At 39.3% G+C, this 20025-nt stretch overlaps 1 protein-coding gene across 8 annotated transcripts in view; it reads left to right on the plus strand.

Annotated features, from left to right (window-relative positions):
• Nucleotides 1-20025, plus strand: part of IFT88 (intraflagellar transport 88) — a 135221-nt gene that overhangs the window by 107863 nt on the left and 7333 nt on the right. For 6 of the 8 annotated variants that reach the window (XM_014837166.3, XM_070520369.1, XM_070520363.1 and 3 more), the window contains one exon: nucleotides 5176-5242. In XM_014837166.3, coding sequence (XP_014692652.1) covers nucleotides 5176-5242 — 67 coding nt within the window. Of the gene's footprint in view, nucleotides 1-5175; nucleotides 5243-15589; nucleotides 15625-20025 lie in introns of all 8 variants that reach the window. The other 2 variants (XR_006532511.2, XR_011506822.1) reach the window with 1 other exon arrangement.

Consider the following 20025-nt stretch of genomic DNA (forward strand, 5'->3'; position numbering starts at 1 on the left):
AAAGGACTCTTGGGATTTCTGATTTCAGGTTCTTAGGATAGATAGCCAGTAGTGGGATGACTGGGTCATAAGGTATTTCTATTTTTAACTTTTTGTGATATCTCCATACTGTTTTCCATAGTGGCTGTACTAGTTTGCATTCCCACCAAGAGTGTATGAGGGTTCCTTTTTCTCCACAACCTCTCCAACATTTGTCGTTCTTGGTTTTGGATGTTTTTGCCAATCTGACGGGTGTAAGGTGATATCTTAGTGTAGTTTTGATTTGCATTTCCCTGATGATTAGTGATGATGAACATCTTTTCATGTGTCTATTGGCCATACTTATATCTTCTTTTGAGAAATGTCTGTTCATGTCCTCTGCCCATTTTTTGATCGGGTTGTTTGTTTTTTTGTTGTTAAGCTGTGTGAGTTCTTTGTATATTATGGAGATTAAGCCTTTGTCGGATAAGTGGCTTGTAAATATTTTTTCCCAATTAGTGGGCTGTTTTTTTGTTTCAATCCTATTTTCCCTTGCCTTGAAGAATCTCTTTAGTCTGATGAAATCCCATTTGTTTATTTTGTCTATTGTTTCCCTCAACTGAGGAGTTATAGTGTCCGAAAAGATTCTTTTGAAACTGATGTCAAAGAGTGTATTGCCTATATTTTCTTCTAGAAGACTTATTGTTTCAGGACTAATCTTAAGGTCTTTGATCCATTTTGAGTTTATTTTGGTGTGTGGTGAAAAAGAATGGTCAATTTTCAATCTTTTGCATGTGGCTGTCCAGTTTTCCCAGCACCATTTGTTGAAGAGACTTTCTTTTCTCCATTGTAGGCCCTCCGCTCCTTTGTCGAAAATTAGCTGTCCATAGATGTGTGGTTTTATCTCTGGGCTTTCAATGCTGTTCCATTGATCTGTGGACCTGTTTTTGTACCAGTACCATGCTGTTTTGATCACTGTAGCTTTGTAGTATGCTTTGAAATCGGGGATTGTGATTCCTCCGGCTTTGTTTTTCTTGCTCAGGATTGCTTTAGCAATTCGCGGTCTTTTGTTGCCCCATGTGAATTTTAGGATTCTTTGTTCAATTTCTGAAAAGAATGCCCTTGGGATTCTGATTGGGATAGCATTGAATCTGTAGCTTGCTTTAGGTAGTATGGACATTTTAACTATGTTTATTCTTCCAATCCATGTGCATGGAATGTCTTTCCATCTCTTTATGTCATCGTCAATTTCTTTCAAGAAAGTCTTGTAGTTTTCATTGTATAAATCCTTCACTTCCTTGGTTAAGTTTATCCCAAGGTATTTTATTCTTTTCGTTGTGATTGTGAATGGGATTGAGTTCTTGAGTTCTTTTTCTGTTAGTTCATTGTTAATGTATAGAAATGCTACTGATTTATGTATGTTGATTTTATACCCTGCTACTTTGCTGTAGTTGTTGATTGTTTTTAATAGTTTTTCTATGGATTCTTTGGGGTTTTCTATATATAAGATCATGTCGTCTGCAAACAGGGAGAGTTTTACTTCTTCATTACCTATTTGGATTCCTTTTATTTCTTTTTCCTGCCGAATTGCTCTGGCCAAAACCTCAATACAAGTATTTTTTAAATGGAACTTTTCTTAGAAAAATGCAATTTTTGCAAAAATACTCTCTTAGAACCTGCTTCTCTTCCTCATTTAGCAAAATAACATGAACAGCTTTCCATGTCAATAAATACAGATTTCTGTCATTTTTTTGTTTCATATTCCATTATATGGCTCTTTCCTTTATGTTTTAGTGTTGATGTAATGAGAATCATTTTTCTCAATTATTGTTTCATTTCAATGCTTCCTTTCTTACCTTCCATCAAGCCTTACCTCATACCACTCCAAAGTGAGTAATATTCCCATGAATTAAGTCTTAAAACTCTGAGAAGATGGATTAAGTATTTCTCCTATTCAAAATCTTCATATACCATATGATGAGAACATCAGTATGACTGTGTTTGACAAACATTTATTGTGCTCCTGAAATGTTCTTGGTATTGTGATAGATCTGAGGTGGATCGTGTGTCAGATGTGTCAGTGTAAAACAGGGCCCAGGGTCCTCCAGGAGTCTGTGGTCTAGTGGCGAGAGAGCCACAGAAAGTGGTCTCTGCCTGTGCCCTGGGGACAGCTGGAGCCGCCATGGCCCGGGGCATTTACAGTGGAGGGTAGAGCTTAAGCTTCAGGCCCTCATTTGCATTGGCCCTTTGTAAATAAATTTTTATTATTGCACGCATTTTATTTTCATAGTTTTATATTCTCTTTCATCTGAACCTATCAGCTCTTCCCCTGAACTATAAGCTTTAGGCCCTGCAAAAATGTGGGATGTGCCCCACTGTCATTATTCTCTTTCCTCCTGGCTAAAGATCTACAATAAGTTATCGATACTTGATCTTTATTTTCTCACCTCCCAGGCACCCTTCAAATCAATGTAACCTTGACTCTTTCCATTACTAGAATTACTCTCACTAAGATTAATCACCTCCATGTTGATAAATATAACGAGGCCTTTTTGATTTTCACTTTGCCTGACTTAACAGCAACTCCGTGTCTATGGCCTCTGTAACAGACGCCCCCCCCCCCCCCACCTCCTGGTTTCCTTTAGTTCTTCAGGGCTTCACCCAGGCCCAATTTACCTCTCACCACCCGCTTAACAGACAACACCAGCTCCCAGGCCAACTGTGGGATACATAGGCACGTCATGGAACCTGAGTCTGATCTATCCACCAGGCAGCCCTTTGCCTTGTGGGACCACCACTTGCAGTGGCTCTGTCCTTTGAGGGCTTTACTGCTAAGGAAGAAATTAGATCATGACTGAAAACATTGATGATCAGACCTCTGCAGAGTAAATGATATGAGAGATGAAAAGTAAACTGAGTCTTGACTGTTCATATTTCTTTGAAGTTAGAACCTTGTAAACTAATGATTTGGTTTTACTTTTGAAATTGCCGTCTCTGTAACTTCCACATGAAATCATTGCTACAGCTAGTATAGCTGTTGGTACACAAGATTCATTCTGGTGGAATTGATTGATTTTCAATGGCAAATAGGTATTCAGTTGGAAGAGGATAACAGCCCACATTCTCTGCTTAAAGGAGAGTGGTGGAGGAGAAAGATAAGCAAGCAGGGCAGGGCCGTGAGTGTGAGGAGTGCGTGGGTGCTGGTGAGCACTCTCAACAAGCACCCACCTGGGACACACGGGGGAGTCTCCCTGAGGAGATGAGTGGAGCTGAGCCTTAAAGGAGAAGTGAGAGCGGGGAAGAAGATGAGGAAGGGCGTGGCAGACAGAGGGAGTTCTGTGGAGAGAGGCGGTTAGCACATCCAAGGAGATGCAGGCTGCCTGCATTCACAAAGTACCAGGGCAGTCAGTTGCCACAGTGAAGAGGACAGAATGTGGTGTGTTAGAAAGGCACTGCTCATGTGGGGCGTGGGCGAGGACTCTGAGCCAGCAGTGGGGAGGCCCCTGGAGGCTGGCATTCCATGTGCTTACATGATTTGTCTCCAGCAGGGCACAGCATCCTGGGAGGAGAAGAGGAAAAAGGAAAGTCTTGAATCAAACCAGGTTTTAAGTTTCTCTTGGTGAAAGAAGCAAACTGACAAGAAGGCACATCAGGGACTTGGAAGTCCTGATGTGGATGTGCTTAAAGTGGTAGGCTGCTTCTAGGCTGGAGAAAAGCAAAGATTTAAAGGTATTAATTAGGAGAAGAGGGATGAGAGCCAAAGGATTGGAAAGTTCTGATGAGAACAAGGAACAGGTGTAATGGACGTGAAGAATGTATTGACCATGGGAAGCGCTCAATTTCCTAAATTGTTCTGTTCTAAGCTTATGGTTACTTAAGTAGGATGCAAGATACTTTCTCACATTTAATTTGAAAAAAATGTCAAGTTATATGGGCATTTGTCTTTATGAGTTTAACTATTTTAGCATTGTATAGGTCTTTTAGATATGCTGGAGATTATTAATGTATGGGTAGATGAAAACCAAGTTTTGAAATAAAATCTGATTGTATATGCTTAAATTTTTATTTCGTTACATCACTTTTAGATTGTCTTTTGTTTGTGAAAGCAAGGGGAGAGAAGGAGTTTCAGGGGAGGTTTCTTTTCTTTTTCATAGAAAAGACTTGAGCGTGTTTACATATGTTTGAAAGTCCTAAGCTTTAGGAGAGTGTTTCATTTTACAGAAATAAGTCTTGAATTATTGAAAAGAAATTGTTTTTTCTTCCTAGCAGACTACATTGCCAATAACCTCATCCATGACCTGTAATTTATAAATACTTGGGGAGTTGTATGTGAGAGGATGAATATTTGAGGGAATGAATACTTTGTTCTTTGAATTAAATATGACGTTATTTTATATTATTGAAGATATAAATAAGATATCAACCTATGTTAAGAAATTTTAATTCAGTTGTATGGTAAATTTTTATCAAAAGTTGTCTGTGTTTGCTAACTACCCTGTATATCTAAATGAGCCATACGCATATGCTGGCAGTGGACTCAACGCAGACTCAGTGTTCATACAAAAACCCTAGCACTTAGGCAAAACACAAAATAAATGTAAAAAGAAACCTAAGAATGTCATAGCTTGGAGATATTTCTTTGTTTTAAAGGGTGAGTTTGTGTCTAAGAAAGTAGACTATTGAACAGATGTTAGGTATTTTGGGAGATTTTAATAGTGCGTTTATTATAGAAGTTGAAAAAAAGCCAGTTTACCTTTTTTTCTCTGAAATAGTTCAGGTCCAACCATTATAGAGTAGGACTAATGTGGGAAAGAGCCTTTTTGTAGATTCTCTTCTCCTCCTCTTCCACCCCTGTTAAACTTTTATGTTTAAGACCTGACCTTCCACATAAAGAAAATATTTGGTTTTTAAGTTGTTTGTATAAGCAAAGGTTATGCTGCACTTGTAAATGTCAGTGCTGTTTGAGTATTTCATGAGAAGGCCTGATTCCTCAAAGTGTTGGAGGGCAGGCTTTGAACCCTGTCCTTACAAAACAACTTGGTCTTCTTTCCTATTGAATCAACTCTCAGGTAGCAATCAGTTTGAACCAAGCTTTTAGGAAGGTAGGAACAGTAAGTCTTCAGAGTTACATAGTAACATTAATTTAAAAAATTAACATTTAGTTATATTCAGCTTTGAAGGAATATAACTTATTCTTTTAAACTCATCTTGTTCTAGCGCATAAAATCTGGCAGAGATGGCAGTGGGGGTTCCCGCAGCAAAAGAGAGGGGAGTGCTGGCAGTGGTAAGTATTTCCTGTTACCTTGAAATGCTGGATGTGACAGGTTCTAGTACATGGGCTTCTAGAAACATCTTGAAATAATCCAGAGGTGTTCTTTATCTGTTTGTTTGTTTTATACACAGTAAAACCTCACTTATTCTAATTAATTTTGTAAACAGTCGGTCTGATATGTAAATTGAGTGTTTGTAAATGTTAGTAGATTTTAGTTCTTAAATAACCATACCTAATTCTGATAATTGATTAATAAACAAGTTCAGGTTGGATAAATTATCATTGATGTCCATACTAATGAGGTTTTACTATGTGTTTTAAAAATTTACATTTTAAGGAAGTACCATGAGAAGTAAGATGGTCTTATAGAATGCTAACAGTTCTGAATCTTTAGTCCCGCTTTTAGTGTAGAAATAGTGCCAGTCTGGGAAGTCGGAGACGTGGTTCTAGTCCTAGGCTTGATCATGATACCGTATGTCTTTGGACCAACACATAAATGCTGTACGCTTTAGGTGATTTCTAAAGTTCTTTGCATCTCTAAATTTCTTGACTCTGTGACTGCTTGTGATGTCATTACTTAATAAGGAGGTTTATTAAATTTTCCTTCCCTTTTTCCCCATCAACAAAATCTGCCTTCTTTCTCTGCTTCAGGAGAGTAGTGTAAGTTAAACTTAGTAGAAATTTTGAGCTTTTAAAGCAATTGATTGGAAAAGTAAATGTTAAATTGAGATCTATAAATACATCTACATACTCTCACTTCCATACTTAGCACTGTCATGCATATATGACCTGGTCCATGTAACTGCCCAGCTGCATTCTGTTACATCTGTGATCTAGGAGTCAGGACCAAAAAAAAAAAGTAACCCTTAGTTTAGGTAGGGCTTTCATTCATTCACAAACACTTACTGGATGCATCCTAGGTGCCAGGCAAACACTGTGTGAAGTACCAAGGACGTGTCCCTGTGATCAAGGAAATTAGAATCTAGTTGGAAAGATACACAAGTTTCTAATGCTGCCGAGAGTACTGCCATGATAGAGAACTGCACATGTGTTTTCTAAGTTTCCTAGGGATAGAAACTTTCACTGGGTCAAAGATGCTTTCTCGAATTCAGAGCTCTGCTTTGCTAAATATCATCAATGGCATCTAGTTCTAATGAGACGGTTTGATTCTCCAAGGATCAGTCCAGCTTCTCCAGCTGAACCTCACAATCCTGGACTATTTACCCTTATGTCACAGGAGCCATTACCTAGAGCTTGAGAAATTAGTAGAAGCATTGAGACTGAGTCTAAAGAGTGCCAAGGGCAGTCTGCCACATTGAGGAGTTTTCAAGGACAAGATTTCCTATCTCATGAGCCTTCCATGGTCGTGATAGACACTGATGTCTCCATGTTGTCCCGCAACCCTTTGATATCGCCCCCACTTCTGCCCTCCCCTCTCCAGCTCCTGTTTTATTGTAGGCATTTGATTGTCGGGTTGAATTTAGCTGGGTCCTGAGTCTGAGAGTCTGTCCCAGCATTCTCTGTAAGCCAGAGCCAGCTCTACAGGCCACAGCCTTTCTCCAGTGCCTCTGGGGCAGTGTGCTGTGCAATTCAGGGTTTTTTGGAGTTTAGAAAAGTCATATGGTACATTAGCCATATATCACGTAATACCCATGGGGAACACCTCATCGTCAAAGAGTATTAATTCAGTGAAGCATGACTATTCACACTGGGGATAAATAATGTCTAAAAATAGCTTTAGGTCAAGTCAGATTTTGTGCTCAAGAAGTGTACACATTGCCACCTGAAAACTTGGCTTTCAGGGCTCTTTGGAATTTGGAATTGTAGATGAGGGATCATGGACCTGGATGTACCAAAAATATTCTTAATGGCCAAGAAGTCAGCAGACAAGGCATTGTGCACCAGTTAAAAGAAAATCTGGAAGTCTCACCGGACCGACTTGCTGCTGCTTACTGGTCCTTACTCTTAGGAGGCAGGCAGTCTGTGATATGAGCTCTTGAAATTGTGTCCCTTTAAGGAGTAATTGTCTTGAGTAACCCCAGGGAAGTATTAATTATTTGTTAAAATTCTAGAACCAGATTCACCATCCTCTAAGGATCCTACACTTCAGAGTAACCAACCAGGTCCTCCCCAAAACACCAACAACCTTAGCTTAAGTCCTCAGAGCCTTCCCTGGTAATTCATAAACTGATGAATGTCTCCAGTGCTAACCCCTAAACCCGAGCTTACTAACGCCTGAAGCTGAGTTACCCGGATGTCTTCACTTTGGAAGTGTGCTGCAGAAGCGTCAGGACCCCTAATGAGACGCTAGGGCGCGCCCAGAGAACTGTCAACTAGGTTGGTGCCGAGCCACAGCCGGAGGACAGTGTCCAGAGTCCACCCCGGGAAGTCTCCTCAGGTGGCTCTAACATCTGCTGCTCAGAAACGTCGGAAGGAAGGGTCGAGGTGTGCCTGCGGCCAGAGCGGGGGCGCTCCCCCTGGGCCGGGCCTCCTCCACAGAGGAACGCTGGTGGGTGAGGAGAAGGTGCGGCTGCCCTGGATCTGGTACCTGTGTGCAGGCAGGGAGAGGCCTTTCTGCTAACAATTCCCCTCTTAGTCCTGGCCTTCCCCCACTGCTGCTTTTTCTTTTTCCTTTCTGATAAATTTTCCTTTCTCTGATCCAGTCCGTTTCAGTCCAACACAAGTAGTCAATTCTAGTGCACAGATAAGCTTTATTCTCACACGAGGGAATTTTGGAGTAGAAACTGCATTATTGAAGCATTTTTTTTGTAAAGATTGGCACCTGGGCTAACAACTGTTGCCAATCTTTTTTTTTTTTTCTGCTTTATCTCCCCAAACCCCTCCTGTACACAGTTATATATCTTAGTTGCAGCTCCTTCTAGTTGTGGGATGTGGGACACCGCCTCAACGTGGCCTGACAAGTGGTGCCATGTCCGCGCCCAGGATCCGAACCCTGGGCCGCCACAGCGGAGCGCGCGAACTTAACCACTCGGCCACGGAGCCGGCCCCAATTGAAGCATTTTTACAAGCTGGGTTTCGTGTTGCTCAGTTCTCTTGCCACAGGTTCAAAGCAGTGCACAGTTCCTTGCCGGGGCACTTGCTTGCTTGATTTTTCCCTAGCATTTGCCTCTTTGTTCCTTGCTTCCTAACACCATGAGTTACATAGCATCCCAGACTTCTTTGTTTCGCCCTGAAGCCCGGGTTTGAATGCCTCTTTCAGTGACCTCACTGGTCCTAGCCTGACACTTTGTCAAGATCCGTGTTTTCTGCCTTCTTTCTCCAGTTCTCGGCACAGGCCACGGTGCAAGGCTGTCCCTGGCCTTGAGGTCAGAAATAAAGTATGCTGTGGCTACCTCTCTTGCTTTCTCATTCCTTTTGCCTTGTGGGACCCTCCCCAGAGCACCCTATAGCACCCTGTGGATGCACCCCATCCTTACCCAGCGGCTCCCCTCCCCACACACCACTAGCACCAGTCAGTCGTGGGCAGTGGTCACTCACCCATTCATCGTGCCCCTCTCAGGAACTCCCCAGACAGACCTACATGTAAAGGCAGCTCAGTCTCATCCATCTTCCCCTCTAACCTGTAAAAGCTAGAGATGCACATTTACATCTCAACATGGAGATATCTGGCCCTTCTGTCTGGATTCACAGCTAGGATAGGAGAAAGGGACAGTTTTTTGTATGCATCCAAATGAGGCCAGCCTTAAGCTAGTTTAAGTTTAATGTGTTAAAATAAATGCAGTGCCTATAATATTAAAATATTGCCTGAGAGAGAAGACCATAGGGAACTTATACACCAAAATTATGAGTTTCTTTTTCTTTTCTTTTTTTTTTTTTTTTTGGTGAGGAAGATTGGCCCTGAGCTAACACCTGTTGCCAGTATTCCTCTATTTTGTATGTGGGTGACCACCACAGCATGGCTGCTGACAAGTGGTATAGGTCCATGCCCGAGAACTGAACCCAGGCCGCTGAAGTGAAGTGCACTGAACTTAACCACTAGGCCATGGGGCTGGCCCCAGAATTATTAGTTTCTTTAAAATAAGTATTTTTGAAATGCTTGAGGGCCCTTGAAAATTGTTCTTTTTTCGTGGATCAGACTAGTCTCATTGCAGCCTTAGTTTTGCTCTTAATTTATTTAATAAACCTCAGCTCCCTTCCTCTTCAGTGGTTCTCAAATTTTAGCATGTATCAGAATCACCTTGAAGCTTGTTAAAACAGACTGCCGAACTCCACCTTCAGCGTTTCTGAATCAGTCTGATGGGCCCATGGATTTGCATTTCTGATAAGGTCCCAGCTGTTGCTGGTGCTGCTGGTCCTGGGACCACACTTTGAGGACCTCTGCTGTATCTTGAATGAGAAAATACAAGGTTAAATGTGATATAGTGTATATAAAAATGTCCCTGCTATTACCGCCACATTCAGATTCGCAGTATGTGGCAGTCATCCTGCCTCACGCCCTGGCTCTGTGATTCCCAAGTATGTTACTCTGAGAGGTGGTTTGAGCATTACATGCACAGCCCACGGAAGGGGATCAGCACAATGCCTGGCACACACTGGATGCTGAGTAAATGGTAGCTGTTTTTATTATTATTTAATACAAAATACATTAAAAAGCAATAGTGCTTAGTTTAGAATTTTGAATAGCCATTCCAGGATTTTCACTACAGTCATGCACCACATGCACCGCATAACAATGTTTTTTGGCCCATGACGGACAGCGTCTACAATGGTGGTCCCATAAGTTTAGTAACATCCAGCCTAGGTGTGCAGTAGGCTGTACCATCTGGATTTGTTAAGTGCACTCTGTGATGTTCACACGACGGAATCACCTAACGATGCGTTTCTCAGCATATCCGTAGCATTAAGTGATGCAGGACTGTAATTTATTTTGTTTTTACAGAATTAATTTAAAATGAAATGAACTTGTCTTAACCACTTGAAGTAAAAACTCATTACTTTTTTAAATGCAAATTTTGGGTTAAGATTTTAGCAGCTCAGTGCCAAAATGTCAGTCAATTCAGAAGACAAATTAAACCAAGTCACACTGAAAATCAACTTCCATGATTAGATCTATATTCTACGAGTTCAAAGTCTTGATAGTCAACATTATATAGTCCATGTAGATAAACTAGATAAGGGGAATAACCATGTTCCTTTCTAGTGTGTTGGCTGCATTTAAAGGCCAGGAAATCTACAGAACACATCTGCTTCTCATGTGTATCTGTCCTCAAGAAACAAGAATGCCTTCTTGTACAGCATCTTCTCTTTTAGCATGAATAGTGGCATTTGGTGACTTATTTTGAGTACTGTGTTTTAAGATTTCATTTTAAAATTGTATTTTGTTTACTCTATGTGATACTTAATGGTTTGCTGCATTTTTAGTTGTTTTTTTTTTTTCCTGAGGGAGATTGGCCCTGAGCTGACATCTGTGCCAGTCTTCCTCTATTTTGTATGTGGGATGCTGCCACAGCACAGCTTGATGAGTGGTGTGTAGGTCTGAGCCTAGGATCTGAACCTGCAAACTCCTGGCCACCAAAGCGGAGTGTGCAAACTTAACCGCTGTACGACGGGGCTGGCCCCTAGTTTAATTTTTATTATGTCTTGGGTGTGAAATTTTCCTATGAAAACATATCTCTTAATTCTCTACTAAAAATAATTTTATAATGAAAATGAGTAGGACAATATGACTCGGTGAACAGAAATTCACTTTAAGGTCAACTTTTTGAGGAACATGTGTTTTATAAAGTACATTGTAACCGTATTTTCTTTTATTTTAAAAAAGCAAAGTTTTATTTTAAGATAATGGTCCAAGCGTGAGCAACTTCTTTGCCTAGAATGCCTTTTCCCAGTTTTGCTGAGCCTCACTGGTGTAACAAGCAGCGAGTGAACAGCTCCTGCTTAGTGCCCACCAAATGGGAGGAGTTAAAAGGCTGCTGTCCAAGGAGGTGAGGGAGAAAATGCACGTGTGAATTCTCCTAAACTCAAAGAATCAAATCAACAAAACGTAGCTGATCTCCTGGGAGAAAGGGAGTGAATGTGTATAGGGCAAAAAAACCCTTGAGAAGCCAGAGGAACTGAAGTCTCCTATTTCTTAAAAGTATCACTCCTATCAGCTTCAGTCCCAATGAAGCGCCCTCTTCATCCCAGAAATCTAGAGAGTGATTGTGCTGGATATTCAGCTGTCTAAGTACTTTGAAGCTTGTATATACCACAAAGGGAGCTTTATTAGTCATAAATATTAGAAGATAGTTAACAGCACTGGCTGTAGCACTGAAGTATTCTCTTTGTCACAAATCCTGAAGAAAATTGTCTCTGTTAGTCTACCCTGCTGGTCTAACACTATTGTGTTGCCTGTTTTCTGGTGTAGTGATTCTCTAAGCCGGTGGGGGTGGCGGGGGGAATCAGCAGACTTCCTCGGTAAAGGGCCAGATAGTATGGGCCGTATGCACTCTTGCCACTGTGCTGCAAAGGCAGACAGTGTGTCAGTGAATGGGTGCGGCTGGGCTCTCTAAAGCTTCATCTTTGGACACTGAAATTTATATGTCGTATGAATTTCATGTGTCGCAAAATATTCTTTTGCTTTTTTCCCCCAACCATTTAAGAATATATAAATCATTCTTATGTTGCTAAATGTACAAGAAGAGGGATGGGCCAGGTTTGGCCCACAGACTATAGTGTGCAAATTCCTAGTCTAAGCCAAACTCTCCGTAGATATTCTTGGTAATGACAAGTGGGGGCCTAGGAATTACCCTTTTGATCAAAGCACCGGTTACAGCTATCTAATCCAAAAATAGAGCTTCTACAGTAAGATTCTATATCAATCTAACTTCCTTTTAAGGCTGTCTTAGCTGTTTACATTTCAGCCACCTCCGCATGTGTCACATACATAGTAACAGAATATGAGATTTTGTCTTCAACGGACCATGCTCCTTTCCTCTGGCCCTTAGCCTATTGCCCTGCATTTGAGGTTGTTGAAATTAATTCCTCAGTCCCAGTGTACATTCAACATCCACTGACCCCTTTTTTCAAGTCACCACATCTTATGTGACCTTGGGCAAGTTACTTAATCTCCTTGTCACAGTTTCCTCATCAATAAAATAGGAGTGAAACTAAGACCTACCTGATAGGGTTGTTGAGAGGCGGAGATGAGTTAATACATGGAAAGCACTTAAAACGGTGCCGGACACAGGCGAGCACTCCGTAAAGGTGACTCCTATTTGACAAAGGAGAACTCGGGCGGCACTGAAGTTCTAGTGTCCGCGTCTGTGTACAGTGGGGCCCACGTTCCTACCTCTGCTTGACGTGTGACCTTTGAGTTTGTTATTCTCAGTGTTTTTCCCACCACTACAGGATCACATTTATCTTTGCATGAAGGTAAATGTCAACAAATGCATCACTGTCTTACTATAGAGTTTATAAAAGAGGTTTTTGGGTTTTTTTAATAAAAATACTGGAAACTATATATACAAATGAATGTTGGTTTTTAAAGTTGCCAATTTGGAAAGCTGAATATTTATTCCAGTAATACTGCTGTTAATCAAGACGTTCATGAAATCCCTCTTTTGGAAGTTCTATCTGAAGCAAATTACAAAAAAAGCACAGAAATCCAGTCTAAACATTTACAAATATATGTATGTACTTAAATCTGATAAAATATGTGAAGTAGATATATTACATATATCTATAAAATATGTGTACACATGTATGTATGTTTTATCTATACATGTGCACACATGCATACGTACACACACATTCCATCAGTTCTTTTTTCCTCCCTCTTTCCCTTCCAATCTTTCTGCCTGTCTATCAACAAATAAGCATTTATCGAACTCCTGACCATGGTGAGTACTCGGTAAATGCCAGCTCCCTTCCAGCTTCTCCTTTTCCCAGATCCTTTTTGTATGCCAGGTACTTTTAGGATGCGAATAGCAGTGTAATAGATTAATTATCTGCCTTGCTTACACCTTCGCTAATTACCTTCCCAGGCTCCCTCTTCACAGTGTCGCCTATTAACAGTGGCTATCCGAGTCTTCTTTTCCAATTTGGATATATGCCTGTTAGCTGTTTTGCTGAGTAATAATACAATTAGATCAATAGGAGTAGGGAGTAAGGAGTGAACTTATAATCACAGCCGTAACAATGTGAGAATGAGCTGAAATTAGGTCCAAGCAATGGGGCTTGTAAAGTTACATGAGTATGCCATCTGAGCTGATGACGCCATCGCTGTCTTACATATGGGGGCTGGGGGGCTGCCTTGGATCCATAGCTGTGGTACGCTGCTCCTTAACTTTGGAAAAGAGCAGGAGCAAGGAAGATGAGCTTCTTCACAGCAAAAGGATCGGTTATTTGCAAGTCAGACCACAGAGTACCTACAAGTAAATTGGACAATAGATTCATGCTAAAGGTCTCAAAAATGCTGTGTGATGTTCTTCAGTATTTCTAGATGTGAAAAACTTCCTCATACTTATGGAGTGAAAGCAGATCTTCCTTAGTGATTGCATCTAAGTAGGTGCTAAATTGAATATCATCTTGGGGATAGAAAAGAGAAACCCAAAATATTTTTTTAAGTGTAGACCAAAAGTATTCTTTTCAATGTCTAATGGATAGTTAAATCGGAGTTTATAGCTCACTGAAAGAGAATCATTGAAGAAGAGATCTGACAGAGTCAAGGGCAGTATGTTTGTGGCGTTCAGAGGAGTGGGAAGACTTTGTTAGACGGTTTCATTTTGATTAGCACTTTGGAGGAAGAGAAACTGATAGGGCTGACAGGCTGCCTAAATCAAGGAAAGGGGGCTGTTGGAGAATTGTCAGATATGCATTGACTAATTGGGCCTTGAAGACTGAAAAAGGCCATTAGATTTTTCAACTACGATAGTGTTGGTAGCCCTAAAGAAAGCAGTCTGTTGGAGGTTAAAATCAGATTCCAGGGATTTAGGGGGTGTGTAGGGTATAGGGAGCCCCGAAGCCTTGGATCGTTTACCAACAACTCCTAGAGATGGTATAACTTCTGAGAAACAATCTTATGTGCAAGTAAAGCACAATGAATAATAGTAATTCTACGGTATGGTTCCCTTTTTATGTTTCTGTAAACAAAGTAATGTTCACTTAAAAGCATGCTGAAATCAGTAAAATAAAAAGGCAGGAAAATCAGATATTTTTATTGGATTTTTATAGGTGTGTTATAGGCATCATGGAAATTATTTATAGTAAAGGTTTAAGGTAAAAGTCACCCATAGACTAGGACTTGAAGGTAGTGGCCATGTCGTCTTTTCCTCTGCCATGTGTGAAAAACGTAAGGTACTGAGTTGGAGCACAATTAGTACTGTACTCATCAGAATTTTAAAATATCCCTGATGGTATTGAAGATAAATCTATGTATTTTTCTTATATTCATTACTAGTGTAAATATATTATGTACTCAGTAAAATCATTGAATTTAAATCTGATAAAATCTGGTATAATCTAATTCTGTTTAAAGAATTAACAAAAATGAAGTACATTGCTTTTTATTTTCTCTTTACAGTTTTTTTTCCTGCCTTCAGTTTATCTACAACTGTAAATGATTTTCATGCTCTTAACCATATTCTTTCTAAATAAGTAACGACTGTCTTTTCTTGGAAACTGAATTCATTTTATTTGAAGAGAACATGCGGTGAAAGTTTTTGTAGTTTGCTTCTTGTTTTGTGAATGGAGCCTATGTTATCAACCTCACTTTCTCACAAAAAAAGAACTCCTGTTTAAAAACTAACATTCTAAAATGTTACAAATGGGTCACCTTCCTAGTATGAGTTGCCTCATAGAAACATTGGTCACAGCAGGATGTAGCCTCCCCCAGGAGAGCTTTTCTCAAGTCCCAAGATTGCAAACTTGCTTTATAAGGCAAGAAGAGGCTCTAGGCTCTTCTGGGGATAGAAGAAGGGGCTAAAACATGGGAGGGACTGTGAAGAGATTGTGTTTTACTTTGCTAGTGTTTAACTGTCGTTATAGACAGCCACATTTCGTGGAGTCAGCCAAGCTTGGAATAGCACATGATAGGAATATGTTATATGCTAGGCCACATTTATTCATATAAACTTTTCACATCCATATGAAAGTGCCACACTTTACATGGATTCTTTGCTGAAAGAGGCATTATTAGATAATTGGCAAGGACCAGGCTGGCCATCAGGAAACCTGGGTTTTGGTGTTGGCCTCGCCACTCTGTGTTCTCGAATAAGTGACTTTACCTCCCTAGGCCTATTTTCTCATCTGAAAAATAAAAAGGCTAGACTTAACCTTTTATTTTTAACCTTAACCTTAATGACATTTTTGTGTATTTCTGCTGACTGTGAAATTATTACAAACTTCTATTTCTGACAGTAAGATGGACTGAATATTCAAGGAAACTCCTCCAGGTATGGCACTCCTAAAAATGGTGGATTGAACATTGGAAAAAAAAAAGAGGAAAGAAGAAAGAAAATAAGTATGCAAAAAGCATTTTTTAAAAATTTTATTGTGGTCACATTGGTTTATAATGTTATGTAAATTTTAGGTGTACATCATTATATTTTGACTCCTGTATAGACTGCATCATGTTCACCCCCAAAAGTCAACTTTCCGTCCATCATCATACACATGTACCTTTTCACCCTCTCCCCCCTTACCCCTGGTAAACACCAATCTGTTCTCCGTATCTATGTGTTTGTGTATCTTCCATATATGAGTGAAATCATACAATAATTGTCTTTCTCCATCTGACTTCCTTCACTTAGTGTATACTCTCAAGGTCCATCCATGTTGTCACAAATGGCATGTTTGGATTTTTTATGGCTGAGTAGTATTCCATTGTGTGTGGGTGTGTGGATGTGTATGTGTATCTGTCTCTCTCTCTCACTCTCTATATATATATATATACACCACATCTTCTTTATCCATTCATCTGTTGATGGGCATTTAGGTTGCTTCCAAGTCTTGGCTATTATGAATAATGCTGCAGTGAACATAGGGGTGCACGTATCTTTTCGAATTAGTGTTTTCATGTTCCTTGGATAAATACCCAGAAGTGGGATAGCTGAATTATATGGTAATTCTATTTTTAATTTTCTGAGGAATCTCCATACTGTTTTCCATAATGACTGTACCAATTTACATTCCCACCAGCAGTGTATGAGGGTTCCTTTCTCTCCACATCTTCTCCAACACTTGTTATTTCTCGTCTTTTTAGTAATAGCCATTCTGACAGGTATGAAGTGATATCTCATTGTAGTTTTGATTTGCATTTCCCTAGTGATTAGTGATATTGAACATCTTTTCATGTGCCTGTTAGCCATCTGTATCTCTTCTTTAGAAAAATGTCTGTTCATATCCTCTGCCCATTTTTTGATAGGGTTGTTTGTTTTTTTATTGTTCAGTTGTATGAGTTCTTTATATATTTTGGATATTAACCCCTTAGCAAATATATGATTTGCAAATATTTTCTCTCAGTTGGTGGGTTGTCTTTTTGTTTTCTTTTGTTGATGCTTTCCTTCGCCATGTAGAAGCTTTTTAGTTTGATATTGTCCCATTTGTTTATTTTTTCTTTCATTTCCCTTGCCTGAGGAGACATGGCACTCAAAAAGATACTGCTAAGACTGATTCAAAACTACCTATGTTTTCTTCTAGGAGTTTTATGGTTTCAGGTCTTACATTCAAGAGTTTAATCCATTTTGAGTTAATTTTTGTGTATGGTGTCTCCATTGTATGTACTTGGGTCCTTTGTTGAAAATTACCTCTCCGTAGATATGTAGTTTTATTTTGGGGCTCTCAGTTCTGTTCCATTGATCTGTGTATGTTTTTCTGCCAGTACCATGCTGTTTTTATTACTATAGCTTTGTAGTATTAAAATCAGGGACGTGATACCTCCAACTTTGTTCTTTTTTCTCAGGATTGCTTTGGCTTTCAGAGTCTTTTGTTGTTCCATATAAATTTTAGGATTCTTTGTTCTACTTCAGTGAAGAATGTCATTGGGATTCTGATTGAGATTGCATTGACTCTGTAGATTGCTTTAGGTAATATGCACATTCTAACTTTGTTTATTCTTCCAATCCATGAGGATGGACTATCTTTCCATTTCTTTATGTCTCCTTCAGTTTCTTTCAATAACATCTTATAGTTTTCAGGGTATAACTCTTTCACCTCTTGGTTAAATTTATTCCTAAGTATTTTATTCTTTTTGTTGTGATTGTAAATGGGATTGTATTCTTGACTTCTCTTTCTACCAGTTGTTATTAGTGGATAGAAATGCAACTTCATTTTGTATGTTGATTTTCTATGCTGCAACTTTATTGTATTCATTGATTATTTCTAATAGTTTTTTGGTGCATTCTTTCGGGTTTTCTGTATAGAGAATCATGTCATCCACAAATAGTGACCGTTTTACTTGCTTTCCAATTTGGATCCCTTTTCTTTCTTTTTCTTGCCTGACTGCTCTGACTAAAACTTCCAGTACCATGTTGAATAAGAGTGGCAAAAGTAGGCACCCATGTCTTATTCCTGCCCTCAGAGGAATAGCTTTCAGCTTTTCACTCTTGAATGTAATGTTGGCTGTGGATTTGTAACATATGGCCTTTATTATGTTGAAGTACTTTTGTTCTATACCCACTTCATTGAGAGTTTTCACCATAAAAGGATGTTAGATCTTGTCACATGCTTTCTTTGCATCTATTGAGATGATCATGTGATTTTTATTCTTCACTTTGTTAATGTGGTGTATCACACTGAGTGATTTGTGGATATTGAACCATCCCTAGATCCCTGGAATGAATCCCGCTTGATAATGGTGTAAGATCCTTTTAATATATTGTTGTATTCGATTTGCTAATATTTTGTTGAGCATTTTTGCATCTGTGTTCATCAGTGATATTGGCCCGTAATTGACCTTTTTTATGTTGTCCTTGTCTGGTTTTGATATCAGGGTAATGTTGGCCTCAAAATGAATTAGAAAGTGTCCCATCCTCTTCAGTTTTTTGGAAGAGTTTGAGAAGGATGGGTATTAAATATTCTTTGAATGTTGGGTGCAATTCACCAGAGAAGCTGTCTGGTCCTGGACTTTTGGTTTTGGGAGGTTTATGATTACTGTTTCAATCTCTTTGCTTGTGATCGGTCTATTCAGATTCTCTTTCTTCATTCAGTTTTGGGAGGTTGTATGATTCTAAGAATTTATCCTTTTGTTCTAGATTTTCCAATTTGAGGCATATAGCTCTTCAGAGTATTCTCTTATAATCCTTTGCATTTCTGTGGCGACTGTTGTAATTTCTCCTCTTTCATTTCTGATTTTATTATTTGAGTCATCTCTGTTTTTCCCTTAGTGCATCTGGTTTAGGGTTTATCAATTTTGTTTATCTTCTCAAAGAACCAGCTCTTAGTTTCATTGATCCTTTCTATTGTTTTTTAGTCTCTTTTTCATTTATTTCCACTCTGATTTTTATTATTTCCTTCCTTCTACTGACTTTGGGCTTCATTTTTTTCTTCTTATTCTGGTTCTTTTTGGTATAGTGTTAGATTGTTTATTTGAGACTTTTCTTACTCCTTCAGGTCTATATTACTGTATACTTCCCTCTTAGTACTGCTTTTGCTGCATCCCGTAAGTTTTGGTATGTTGTGTTTTCATTTTCATTTATCTCGAGGTGTTTTTTGATTTCTCCTTTGATTTCTTCATTGATCCAATAGTTATTCAATAGCATGTTTAGTCTCCACATATTTTTTACTTTTATAGCTTTTTTCTTGTAGTTGATATATGGTTTCATACCATTGTGGCTGGAAAATATGCTTGACATTATTTCAGTCTTCTTAAATTTATTGAGGCTTGCTTTGTTTCCCAAAATATGGTCTATCTTTGAGAATATTCCATGTGCACTTGAGAAAAATGTATACTCTGCTGTTTTTGGATGGAATGTTCTATATATATCTATTAAGTCCATCTCGTCTAGTGTTTCATTTAAGGTCAATATTTCCTTGTTGACTTTCTAGATGATCTATCCATTACATAAGTGGGGTGTTAAGGTCCACTACTATTATTGTATTGCTGTTGATTTCTCCCTTTACGTCTGCTAATAGTTGCTTTATATACTTTGGTCCTCCTGTGCTAGCTGCCTATATACTAACAAATGTTAGGTCTGCTTGGTGGAATATCCCTTTTATCATTATATACTGCCCATCTTTGTCTCTTGCTATCTTTTTAGTCTTAAAGTCTATTTTGTCTGGTATAAGTGTGGCTACACCTGCTTTCTTTTGCTTGCCATTTGCTTGGAGTATCATTTTCCATCCCTTCACTGTGAGCCTACGTTTGTCTTTACAGCTGAGATATGTCTCCTGGAGGCAGCATATTGTTGAGTCTTGTTTTTCAGTCCATCCAGAAACTCTGTGTCTTTTGGTTGGTGAGTTCAATCCAGTTATATTTAGAGTGATTGTTTATATATGAGGGGTTAATATTGCCATTTTATCTTTTGTTTTCTCGTTGTTATATATTTCCATTGTTTCTTTTTTCTCATGTTTCTGTCTGCCATTTCAGTTTTGTTTTTTTTCTTTTTAGATTGATGCCTGAGCTAACAACTGTTGCCAATCATTTTTTTTCTTGCTTTTTTCTCCCCAAATCCCCCCAGTATATAGTTGCATATTCTTTTAGTTGTGGGTCCCTCCAGCTGCAGCACATGGGACGTCACTTCAACATGGCCCAACGAGTGACACCATGTCTGTGCCCAGGACCCAAACTGGTGGAACCCCAGGCCACCAAAGCAGAGTGCATGAATCCAACCACTCAGCCATGGAGTTGGCCCCTT

The sequence above is a fragment of the Equus asinus genome, chromosome 11 (assembly GCF_041296235.1).
Source record: "Equus asinus isolate D_3611 breed Donkey chromosome 11, EquAss-T2T_v2, whole genome shotgun sequence".
NCBI classification, from domain to species: domain Eukaryota; kingdom Metazoa; phylum Chordata; class Mammalia; order Perissodactyla; family Equidae; genus Equus; species Equus asinus.